At 43.6% G+C, this 13,328-nt stretch overlaps 1 protein-coding gene across 1 annotated transcript in view; it reads left to right on the forward strand.

The window, feature by feature from the left end:
* CLCN4 (chloride voltage-gated channel 4) overlaps nucleotides 1-13,328 on the forward strand; it is a 52,314-nt gene that overhangs the window by 11,351 nt on the left and 27,635 nt on the right. The window contains exons 2-3 of the mRNA XM_084625672.1: nucleotides 8,122-8,273; nucleotides 11,248-11,347. Of these exons, the coding sequence (XP_084481798.1) occupies nucleotides 8,130-8,273; nucleotides 11,248-11,347 (244 nt within the window). The 5' untranslated portion in view covers nucleotides 8,122-8,129. The remainder of the gene's footprint in view (nucleotides 1-8,121; nucleotides 8,274-11,247; nucleotides 11,348-13,328) is intronic.

Below are 13,328 nucleotides of genomic sequence, written 5' to 3' on the forward strand. Positions count from 1 at the left end.
GCCTTGTTTGACTCCATGGTGGCAGGAGCATACCACCCCAAAGACTGGTTCCTGTTGATGCAGTCACTATTACTTGGACAAGAATCAAACCTGATTACGATGGCATGGACATGTCTGTGGCTGGTAGGTCATATGTTGGCGTGCTCATACATAACTCCACTTGCCAGACTTCCAAACACCAAATGAGCAAGAAGATTTTGGTTACACCTTACATCATTGCAGAACTGAAATGGTGGAAGGAACCCAAAAATGTGTGTGGAAGGTGTGCCATTCCCTGCTTTTTTTTCTATTCAATGTCTTTAATCACAGACGCATCTGAGCCCAGCAAGGGACCTGAAGACGTCTGGTCCATATCAGTGTCCTGGAATTCAGAGCCATCAGGCTAGTATGCCTGTTCTTCAAAACTCCATAGTGCAGATCCTGACAGACAACACATCTGCAATGCACTACGTAAACAAGCATGGAAATGTACATTCATCTCCCCTCTCTCTGGAAGCCATCAAGCTCTGGATATGGTGTCACCACACAGGATAGCAGAGATGCTCTTTCCCTCCCAGGAGCTGGCAACAACCTGGCAGACCTCCTGACCTGACAACTGGTAACTGCTTACAAGTGGTCCCTATAGAGATCCATCGTAGAACCAATATCCCATGGCTGTGGGTTCCCAGGACAGACTGTTTATCACTGAGGTTAATGCCAAGTGGCAGAGTTATTGCTCTAAAGGAGGCATGAGCCCAGGCTTATTGCCCAACACCTTCGTTCTGCAGTGGAGCCCACACCTCTTTTATGCCTTGTCACTGTGATTCCCGATCCCCAGGGTGATTTCCAACATCAAAAGAAATTTTTTGTGTAGCTCCATCCTAGGTAAGACAGTTTTGGCTGACAGACATGATGCAGATGTCTGTTCAGCAGCTGATCTAGTTCTCACACTGCACAGGCTTGATCTCACAGCACTATGGTCACATACTCCATAGAGAGCCGAAGTCTCTGCACCTGACATTCTGGGTGTTGGCTCATTAACTACCATGGATAGGAACTGCTATAGGCAAGTCCTAGAGATTCTGCTATAGAGCAGGAAGACATCCACCAGAGGGATTTATTTATCAAAATGGATGAGGTTCTAAATTTGGCTGGCCCAGCAGAGCCACGTATGCTTTGATACCATGGATCTTGCTGCATCTGTAGCACTCTGGCAAATCATTCTGCTCCATCAAGTTCGCAATGATCTTAGGATGCCATCCACCAGTACAGTCATGCTCCATCTTCACTCACTGGCAGTATCAAAGTTCCTCAAGAGTCTGTTATGTACATACCCACTAGTTAGAGAACCATGCTCCTGGGACCTCAGCATCATCCTCTTGAGACTCATAGGCCTCCATTCAAATCCCTTTCAGAATGCTCCTTACTTCTTCTCAGGCTGAACACTGTCTTTCTACTGGATATCACTTCAGCAAGGAGACTGAATGAGCTTTAAGCACTTAAGTGCTGACCCTCCCAACATGACCTTTCACGGAATGAAGTAGTGCTGAAACTTCACCCCAAGTTCATCCCCAGTGTGGTCTCAGAATTCTACCGAAATCAATCCATTATCCTATCTGTTTTTTTTTCCTGGAGCCCTACACTACACTGGGAGAAAAGAAGTTACATACACTGGATGTTTCCAGAATCTTATGTCAACAGACCCAAATAATTGAGGCTGTCTCCTCAATTATTTCTGGCTGTAGTGGCCATTCCAAGGGCCGAGCCATCTCACTTCAAAGAATATCTACTTCGATAATACAATGTACCATACCGTAGAGAAATCCCAGGGCAAACTCTGCATGATAGCCAACTAGTACAGTGCCACATTTGGCACAGGGCACAGATAGGGTTCTGGATGCTTTAGAAAAGAAGATCCATACAAATATAAACAGCAGGAGTTTACAATGCCACCTCAGTCTTCACCAGCCAGGTCCCTTCTCCCCTCAGTCTCATTTCTTTCTTTTGTTAAAGCACAAAATTAACTGAAGATAATAATGACTCAAAATCTGCAAGGGGCACAAATTCCATACCAGATTATTATCTTTAAGACAAATAAGATAACAATTGAAGCAATAAAGCATAAAGGTGACTTTTCTGTAGTTGATAGCAATATTGTAGGTAGAGAAGTAATTGAGTTACTGTGATATGTTGAAAGTAACTTGAAACTTGTTGGAATTTCATTAATAAAACCACTGTCTGCTTCTCTCTGATTTGGCCAATTAAAACAGAAAACAGGATGAAGAGAATGTACCATGGAACTAACATGTCTAGTTGCAATAAGCTACAGCCAAGCATTTTCCTTTGATGGCTTTTCAACTAGTTGTTTCCAGTCAATATGCTTTTCAGTTTGCTTTGGGCTGCAAGACACTAGTCTGTCCTTGCTAGAGCAAATATACTTTGTATCAAATCAGTCACCATCCTACCTAGAACACCATTTCACTGATATGTCCCTTCTAGCTGTGTGTGGTTTCTACATTAGCACATATTGTAACAATGCTACAAAGCTGAGAGTTTGTCAGTATTTTCCACTCTAAACATAATTTTATCACCCATCTGTAAAACTTTGCTCCAGCCAAATGGCAATTTAGTATACAATTGGCTTTTTCTGGAGTACAGAAAGATGAATTCACACACTTAAGAGTGCAGAAAAGCATCTTAAAACTCAAAAATTCCATGTGGTTTTATAAAACAAAATTTTAACAAATGATGAGTACAATACACACAGAATTTGATGTGCTCATTTGCATATCAACACCCAGAATGCACTTTTTAACATTGCTGTGCAGGTGTCTTGAATTCTGTCAGCTTGTTTGCAGGCACTGACCTCTTCTTTGTCAGCTTTACATAATGGAGCCTTCTGACTTTTAATTTTTTTTTTAATTATTAAAAATAGTCTGGTTTATCAGAACATCCCCAGGGAAATGCTGCCAGTCAAATTCACAGTAGGCACTTATTGAGGTCAGAAGTTCATCGGAGCATGCAGATTTCCTTCATGGATTGTTTTTAGAGCTGAATGAAACAAATGATCTACATGAAATTCCGTAAGGTGACTTCACAAGTGGTTGAAAGACTGTACTGAAAGAGTAGTTATCAATGGTTCACTGTCAAACTGGGAGGATGTATCTAGTTGGGTCCCACGGGTTCAGTTCTGGGTCTGGTGCAATTAATATTTTCATTAATGACTTGGATAATGGAGTGAAGAAAATTTGCAAATGACACCAAGCTGTGAGGGTTTGCAAACACTTTAGAGGACAGGATTAGCGTTCAAAATGACCTTTACAAATAGGAGAATTGGTCTGAAATCAGCAAAATGAAATTCAAGAAAAATAAGTGCAAAGTACTTAGGAAGAAAAAACCAAATGCACAACTACAAAATGGAGAGAAAGTGGTGCGGTGGTACTGCTGAAAAGGAGCTGTTAGAGTGGGTCACAAATTGAATCCGAGTCAACAATGTGATACAGTTGTGAAACAGGCTAATATAATTCTGGGGTGTGTTAACAGGAGTGTCATACATAAGAGACAGGAGATAATTTTCCTGCTCAATTTGGCACTGGTGAGGCCTCCGCTGGAGTATTGTGTTCAATTCTGGGTGCCATGCTTTAGGAAAGGTGTGATGCTGAGAATGGGGTGACCACCACTCTTCTCTAAACATCTAAGAGCATTTTGTTGGAGTCTGATGGTCTCGCTCTGATGGAAGTGGAGCTAAGAGGGAGGGATAGCTCAGTGGTTTGAGCATTGGCCTGCTAAACCCAGGGTTGTGAGTTCAATCCTTGAGGGGTCCATTTAGGGATCTGGGGCAAAAATGGGGGATTGGTCCTGGACTAGATGACCTCCAGAGGTCCCTCCCAACCCTGATATTCTGTGATTCTATGCTGTAATAATTTATTACTACAGTATGTTGACGTGATTATTGAGATGTTCAGTGTATAAATATATTGGTTTAGTTTAATAAGAGCTGTAAGGAAAAACAAGCAGGGAGGGAAAAGAATAAGATAAGCCACCCCTAAGCAAACACTGAAGGGTTGTTAAGAGATAATGCCAGGATAAGAAAAGGCCTGAAGATCAGAAGGAGTATATCAATTTAAAAAGGAACACACACTCAAAAGGAGCAGTTGTTTGGAGGTACTATATGGACCCAGCTAGGGTATCTGAAGAAACTAGGCCTACCTCAGTCACCATCACAGGATGGTAGGGCTTTAGGTAAGATACGTGCATGTAGACTATTGTTTTAAAATCCTTTTTGTCTATGCTTTGTTCCTACTGTCAAAATAAACAATACTTTGGTTTAAGGAGGTGGTTGAGTCACTGTGTACACAGACTCCTGAGGGGAAAAGTCACAGGCACTAACTCCAGTCAGACCTGCTGGGCAAGCACAGTTGATACACATTGTAGCTCAGGGTGCAGCCTAAGAGGGAGAGAACTGTGGACTTCTGCCCTCAGATTAGGTAAGAGCACAAAGCCTGCCTCCTGAGGGGATGCATTCACAGAGACCGGGAAGAGACAGAGGTGCAGCTGGACCTGAAACCATGACACTCGCCAGCAATCAGGCAATGCGAATAAACATGCAGGTTAGATGGAGTGCTGATTGTCTATGAATAGATTATATGTGGTGAACTAGCTGAAACAGTGGGCAAAATGTTTTGTTTTTTTTTAATACTTACAGCTGTGTGTTCATTGTGAGAGTGTGATATCGACATACAGCACTGAGAACCTCTAGCAGCCAGGCACACACATTTACAGGTAACAGTAAATAATGGCGTGGAACTATTTGACCATGGCCAACAACGTGATCACAAAACAAAAACACGTTGAAATCTACAACTGGAGTCACATCCAGTTTATCATCCTTACAACTGTGGCAGGTCATGTACATCCAAAATTGTACTCTGCCGTCACCAAGTCACAAAACACATGGTCTTTGGTTATGAAGTGATCAGTGTTGGATGAGGAGTGGAAGGATGGTCCAGTGATTAGGGCACTAGCCTGGGACATTAGAGAACTGGATTCAGTTCCCAGCTCTGCCACAAGGTCCTGTGTGACCTTGGGCAAGTCACTTAGTCTTTGTGCCTCAGGTTGCCAGCTGTAAAATGGGGATAATAGAGTGGTATTACCTAATGGGTGTAGTGAGGCTAAATCCATTAAAAAATGTGAGATGCTCTAATACTATGATGATGGGGGCATATAAGTACCTGAGAGAGATTAAGATGATAAGAGTTAAGTATGTGCAGGAGAGTCTTTGCCATCTGCTGGGTTATCTGCCATTATTCTCAGTGTCACTGTTTAACTGCTACTTTTACTAAAAAAGCCAGTCCAGCAGCAAATTATTCATGCATTGCACTGCTATGTTGGACACCTGGTCTGGGTTTCATGTCCTTCCTAAGCTTTGGACTCCCTAGGTTGATTCATTTTCAGATAAACATGCCATGGTGCTTGGAAGATTATTCAATTACTGCACTTAAAAGACCTTCTATAAATTTGTCATGGTGACCTGCTGCACTCCCTGGAAGATTATGCTTTTTTTTTTTTTTTTTTTCAGTTGTCTGATCAGAGCAGATTGTCAATCTAGTATAAAAGTCCCTAACTGGCAGTGCTCAAAGGAACAGAAACTCAGAAAAGTGAGCTTTGGTACTTATGTCCTGTATGTTCCTAACACAAAAAATTAAAGGGATAGAAAAAGAGGGATTAAAATAATACAGTTTAAAATATAAGCAGGTGGACTGGGAGGAGCTGAGCACAGCACCAGGGACAGGTCTGCCACATTTCTGCCTGTTTTAATAAAAGGAATCAGTAAATTTCCTAAGAAATTCATGGAGGCCAGATTCTGTCTTTACCTGCACATGTGTAGCTCTCATTGACACACATGTGGGATTTGTGTGTTGATGTCTGATGGCAGAATATGATCCAAGCTGTTTAGGATTTTATTAACCTTATCTATCTATAGCAAAAGGACGTTCTTTCTGCTAAGGAATTCTAAATGCTGCAGAACAGCTTTGGTCAGGTTACCTAAGGATCTTTAAAGTCCATATTTATCTCCAATTTTTCTTTGTAAATTGCAATTAGTGTCTACAGCAGTTTATTTAATTGGTACCGCCCCCACCACTTGTCAGACCTCATCAGGAGCAGGGGCAGTCTTTTTTGATCTATCACCTGAGTGGCCACATAGAAACCTGCACTTCTAACAGAGTTTGCATCTTATATGTACTTGGGGAGAGAGATGTGCAGTAGTGCTGTGTGAACCTTATGCTTGGCTTGTGTGGGTTACATGAATCAAATATGGTTTGAGGGCTTGGTAGTAATGAGTATGGCAAAACCCTGCCTTGGAAGGTAACTGAGACCATCAGCCCAGAACTGTGAAAGTTCTGTGGAGCTGGGCTGAAGAAACCACCCACCCTGCTTACAGTCCTCCAGGGCAGCCTCTACCCTGCAGCCTCCTCCCAAGCCCTGTACTTACCATTAAATGTTTTCTTGGGGCTGGGTGAGTCCTGTCACTTATATCCTGGAGTCAGGTGGCCCCTCTGTAATTCCTAGGGCTGCCAACTTTCTACTCACACAAAACCGAACACCCTTGCCCTACCACCTGTCCTACTCCTTCTCTGAGGTCCCACCCCCCGCTCACTCCATTCCCCCCCTCCCTTTGTTGCTCGCTCTCCCCACCCTCACTCACTCACTCATTTTCACCAGGATGGCTCAGGGGGTTGGGGTGTGGGAGAGGTTGAGGGCTCTGGCTGGTGGCGCGGGCTCCGGGGTGGGGCCAGAAATGAGGAGTTCAGGGTGCAGGAGGGGGCTCTGGGATGAGGCAGTGGGTTGGGGTGCAGGAAGGAGTGAGGGCTCTGGCTGGGGGTGTGGGCTCTGGGGTGGGGCCAGGGATGAGGGTTTGGGGTGCAGGAAGGGGCTCTGGGCTGGAAGGTGGAGTCAAGAGGGTTGGAGTATGGGGGGGACCTCTGGGATGAGGCAGAGGGTTGGGGGCTACGGGTTCTGGGCTGGGCATGCGGGTTCAGAGGTGGGGCTAGAAATGAGGGGTTCAGGGTGTGGGAGGGGGCTCTGGGCTGGGGTAGGGGATTGGGCTGCAGGGGGGTGTAGACTCTGGGATGGGGCCGGAGATGAGCGGTTTGGGGTGTAGGAGAGTGCTCCAGGCTGCAACCAAGGGGTTCTGAGGTTGGGAGGGGGATCAGAGCTGGGGCAGAGGCTTGCGGTGCGGGAGGAGATCAGGGGTGCAGGCTCCTTGCGGCACTTACCTCAAGCAGCTCCCGGAAGCAGTGGCATGTTCCCCCTCCAGCTCCTATGCAGAAGCGCAGCCAGGCAGCTCTGTGCACTGCCTGTCCACAGGCACCGCCCCTGCAGCTCCCAATGGGAGCTGCAGAGCCGGCACTTGGGGCTTGAGCCACATGCGGAGCCCGTGGCTGCCTCTACACCTAGGAGCTGGAAAGGGGCATGCTGCTGCTTCCGGGAGCCATGCAGAGCCACGGCAGGTAGGGACCCTGTTTTCGCCCCACTGCACCACGGACCAGACTTTTAACGGCCTGTTCAGTGGTGCTGACCGGAGCCTCCAAGGTCCCTTTTCAACCAGGTGTTCCAGTTGAAAACCAGACACCTGGCAATCCTAGTAAATCCCCTAGATCTTCAGTGATTATCATGTTATGAAGATTTGTATGATGTGCTTTGAGTGTCATTTTGTTTTGCCATTATGGATAGATAGAGCTGGGATTCTAGGTAAGCACCACCACTTATTTTCCAGTGTGGCCCCTTTGACTATAAAGTGTCCTGCAAGCAGCTAGTTTGTAAGGCTATGCTTGCTTTTTCAGACATGGTCTGATGTGCACCATTTCAATTGAATTCTGAAACCATCCTGGTTTAGTGGATTAGGAATTCTATGCAAACATTTTGCTCAGGGTGAATGTATTTTTTCTGTTGATGCAAGCTTTAGAAACCATTACTTTTCATACATACTAAGCTCCTTTAAACAAGAACTGTTGTCTTAGGCTCCCACCATTCTTGCATTGTGTGTGTAGTGGCAGCTTGAGGGTTTTCTGAATAATTTTGTTCTGAAACATCTGGAAATGTTGCATGAATTTTCTAAATTTGTGTTTTTAACTCCTACAGGTACTAATATGGTTAATGCAGGAGACATGAATGGTTCTGGTAATCTGATGGATTTCCTGGATGAGCCTTTCCCTGATGTTGGGACATATGAGGACTTCCACACCATTGATTGGCTGAGAGAGAAATCACGTGACACCGACAGACATAGGAAGGTAAATCAAATCAAGTCGTCAACTATGATCTTTACTTTTAAAAGGTCAGACTTTGGGGAATTATTTAAAAATGTCAGCTGGTCTGAGGAGCTCAAGGGCTTAAATATGGAGGAGGGCTGGAATTTTTTTCAAATCAACTATACAAAAACTATCGGAAATTTGCATCCCAAGTAAGGGGGAGAAACTTGGAGAGAGGTTGTAGACCCACCTGGATAAATAATCCCCTCAAAAAGGTTATTAGGAGTAAGCAGACAGCCTATAAGGAATTGGAAAAGGTGTTAACAAAGAAAACTACACTACGGAGGTTCAAAAATGCCAGAATAAAGAGAGAATTGCTAAAAGTCAAGCTAAATGAGTTCTTTCCAAGGAAATTAAAATAAATAATGAGGTTTTTAAGTTATATAACTAGAAGTAGACTAAGGAAGGTTGAGGTTGGGCCACTATGCAGTGTGGATGGGAAGGAGTTGAAAGATAATTAAGGTATGGCCCCAAAACTAAATGAATACTTTGTCTCGGTTTCAATAATGATGATAATATGGAGCGTGGGTATGAATGCAGTATGGCTGATGGAAATGAGTGTCTAGAAATAGAAACGGCCACATCTGAGGTGGAAGAAAAACAGAAAGAGCTTAATGTGCTCAAATCCAGGCATACCAGACAATTCCCACCTCAGAATACTGAAAGAACCAGCACATGAGATTGCTAGCCCAGTTGCAAGGATTTGTAATAAATCTATCTTTTCAGTGATCTGGGCAATTACAGACCTGTTAGTCTGACCTCAGTAGTATACAAGGTTTCAGAACAAATTATGAAGGAAAGAATAATTAAAGTCATAGAAGTAAAGGGGATGCAGTGTAACAGGGTTTTACCAAGGGTAGATCACGCCAGACTAACCTGATTTCCTCCTTTGACAGAATAACTGACTTTTTAGCTATGGGAAATGCAGTAGATCTAATATACCGGTACTTGGACTTCAGTAAAGCATTTGGCACTGGGTCACATGGGAAATTATTTCTGAAATTAAGGATCGATACAAGCATTGTAAGGTGGATAAGAATTGGCTAAAGGAGAGCAGGCAATGGGTTGTGCTAAAAGATGAATTCTCGGACTGAAAGGAGGTTACTAGTAGAGTTCCTGGAGGATCAGCCTTGGTCCAGTCTTATTCAATATTTTTATTAATGACCTTGGCACAAGAAGTAGGAGTGTGCTAATGAAATTAGCTGATGATACAAAGTTGGGAGGCATTGCCAATACTGAAGAGGATCAGAATATTACATAGAAAGATCTGCATGACCTTGAAGACTGGAGTGATAGAAATGGGATGAAATTCAATAGTACAAAGTGCACTTAGGGTCTAATAATAAGAATGTCTGCTTCAAGTTGATGGCTCATCAGTTGGAAGCAACAGAGGAGGAGAGAGACTTGGGTATGTGGGTCGATCTCGGGATGACTATGACCTACCAATGTGATGAGGCTGTAAAAAAGGCAAATGCGATCCTAGGATGTATCAGGCAATGCATTTCCAGTAGAGATCGAGAGGTATGAATGCCATTATACAAGGCACTGCTAAGACGTCACTTGGAATACTGTATACAATTCTGGTCACCCATGTTAAAGAAAGATTAATTTAAACTGAAAGACGTGCAGAGAAGAGCTACTAGGATGATCAGGGAAATGGAGGGCCTATCTCATGAGAGGAGACTGGAAGAGCTTGGATTGTTTAGTAAAACGAAGGCTAGTAGGGGAAGAGCTATTTAAGCTAAAGGACAATGTTGGTACAAGTACAAATGGATATAAACTGTCCGGGAACAAATTCAGGCTGGAAATTAGAAGGTTTCTAATCATTGGTGGGGTGAGGCTTTGGAACAGCCTCCCAGTAGGAGTTGTGGGGGGCAAACAACTGAACTAGTCTTAAGAGAGAGATGGACAAATTTATGAGTGATGGAAGGGGGGTAGGGCTCAATAGCCCTGAGGCTCACTTCTACTCATGCATCAGGGTTTCAGCAAGCCATTGGCAAGGGTCAGGAAGAGATTCCGCCCTCCCAAAATGTATTTTGGAAGCATTTTTTTTAATCTCCATTCTCTGAAGCATCAGGAGGTGGCCTGGCTGGGGATGGGCCAGGGCTCTGAGATGGTACCAAAAATGCTCTCTCTCATGTACTTAGCTGGCTGGTTCTTGCTCACATGCTGCATGTCTAATTGATTGCCATATGTGATATTAGAAAGGAGTTTCCCTGCAGGCTAGATTGGCAGTGCCTATTGGGTTTTTTTCACCTTCCTCTGCAGCACGGGGGTGCAAGTCAATTGCCAGAATTACCTGGAAATATCTCACTTAATCCATTTCCTGCCATTGCAGAGGCCTTGGGCATTGGTCCATCTCACTCCCTCCTGTTCTTTCATGGTGGCACACAAGAGTCTAGTCTCCTGTGGGCTGTCATCCTTTGGTTTAATTTCAGTTGTTGGGTTTAGCGTGTGGGTGGCGTTGGTGTCCTGTAATATACAGAAGGTCAGACTAGATGATCTAGCTGTGCCTTCTAACCTAAAACTGTATGACTTTATGTAAGGGATGCAGACTCAAGCACAAATGCACTCATCAACAAAAGCCCACGTTATAGCCATCCGTAAAGCAGGAAAATGTTGTTTTCAAAACTGTTGTATCTCAGGTCATTGTGCACTCCCCGGTTCTTGAGCAGGACCTACAAAAAGATGGTCATAATTTGCCTTTCATTGCTCATGATTTCATCTGTCAATATGAGGGGGAAAAAAAAGAAGAAAAACTGTATTGAATCTGGTGGATTAGAGCTGAAATAATAAGTAAAACTGTTAAGGTTGGACAAATTCACTTGATCCCGAGCTCTGTAAAAACAATCAGTCTTTTTAGTGTTCAGTCCATCTGTGTTCAAATAAGAGTCTTGCCTTGTAGATGTGACACAACAAAACCGACTCTTATGAATCAGGGTATGTATTTTTTCAGATTACAAGCAAAAGTAAGGAATCCATATGGGAGTTCATCAAGAGTTTGTTGGATGCCTGGTCAGGATGGGTTGTAATGCTTCTCATAGGACTTCTGGCAGGTATGTGCATAATAGCAGCAGTGCTGCGTCAGGAACTCTCTCTCTCAGTCTTCCTGCAGAGCCAGCTGCTTATGTTTTACTTACTTTGTCTGGTCCCCAACTTTTCGAGATGGATGAGATAAAGAGATAGTTATGCACCCACACAGCTTTAATGCTTCGCTTGGAAAATCTCACACTGAGTGCTGACCTAGAAAAATTGCTATTAACAAGTAATGTGATTTTTGTATTGCTTTTGAAAACATGCCTCTGAGTGAAAGTGCCTTACCCTTGATGAACTGTTTTGACTATCTCAGCCTCTGATTCACATGTTCCTTTCTTGATCTTGTGAATTTAATTCCAGGGATAGATATTTTGATGCAGGAGGAGAGTACTATTAGAGTACAATGAAAATATAGTTCTCTAATGCACTAGATTCATTGTAGACCGGGTTATCTCTTTATACATGCCTAAAAAGGCGGGGCGGGGGGGGAGACCTGACACACAACCAATTTCAGACTGACTTCCAGATCTGCTCACAAGCCAGACAGACATTACATATTTAACAACAAACTCAGATGGGAAATTCATTAATTTCCTGAGTTGCTCCTGTCTCCTGCTCAGTTTAGCATGTCTTCCAGTTTGGAAAGCTGCTCTCATGTTACCAACCTAAAACAGCGGCCTTGAATAGTTTTTATGCTGTCTCGATTATGTCAATGTGATTATGACTGCTAGGAAATAGCATGATGCCAAGTTTTACACACCATGTTCTCACCAAAACTAGTGTGAATCTCCTGGTTTAACAAATGTAAAGTTAGTATATTTAATATCAGTGTTTAGAACTGCGAGTGGAAGCTGTTCTGGAACATTATGGCTAAAGCTATCTGGAGCCTTTTTGCTGAAGTGAAATTTTGACAAAATACGCTGTTTCATGGAGACATATAAATTTACACAAAACTTTTGTTGGGAAGATATGAGCTATGAGACACCCACACCCACCCCCCCTGTGGATTAGAGTACCAGCCTGGGAAATGTTCAAGTCAGTGCTCTGCCTGAGTTGGGATGAAATAGCTCTGCTCTGAATCAGGGACTTGAACCTGTCTCCCCCACATTCCAAGACAGTACCCCAATTACACAGCTATACAGTGAAAACATATGCTCGTTCACTCTCTCATTCCAATGTGGAACCAAAATATTTTGAAACCTCAAAAGTTGATGCCAAATGGAATTGTTGGCCTTCAGGTATGTCGTATGGGTATGCTGAGGTTAGGTTGGAGCTAGTTAACATGTTAACTAACTCTACCCTTTTCCCTAATGTGGAGGAAGGTTAACACCTTTTATCTCAACTGGCTGCATTGAAATAAAATATGTTATTCTGCACCTATGCTAGGGAAAAGGTTGTAGTTAGGTTGGGCTTAGTTAATAGATATGAACTACTCACAGACATACACCTTACCACTTCTTTGACTACCGTACACCACAGACAACACACAACGCGTTTAATTCTGCCCCTCTAGGGAAATGTGCCTTCCAGTATCCCCTTTACCAAACAATCCTGTCCCAACACATCAGACTACCCATCAAGATTGTCTTCTGCACACTTCTTCATCACGGTGGTGGCCTGATGTAGTAGAAAGAAAAGACCAATGGTTAAGGAACTAGCCTGGAGCCCAAGAGGCTCTGCCACAGACTTCCTGTGTGACCTTGGGAGAGCCCTGATTTGTAAAGGTGTTTAGGTGTTGTTTCACTCAGCATTGCAAGGCCTAAGGGATCTAGATGGCTAAGTTCCATTTTCAAAAGCGATTTAGGCACTTAGGAGCCTAAGTCTCACTGAAAGTCATTTAAACTAGCTTGACTTTCTGAGGTTTCCGAGCAGCTGCATCTCCATTGACTTTCTTGGAGTGGTGAGTTTTCAGCACTTATGCTTTTCTGGCTCACAGGGCTCTACCTAACCTATTAGCCCATAGTACTGCCCAGGACGGTCATTCAGTCTTTCCATGTCTGT

The sequence above is a fragment of the Lepidochelys olivacea genome (assembly GCF_965140295.1).
Source record: "Lepidochelys olivacea isolate rLepOli2 genome assembly, chromosome: 1".
Taxonomy (NCBI): Eukaryota; Metazoa; Chordata; order Testudines; family Cheloniidae; genus Lepidochelys; species Lepidochelys olivacea.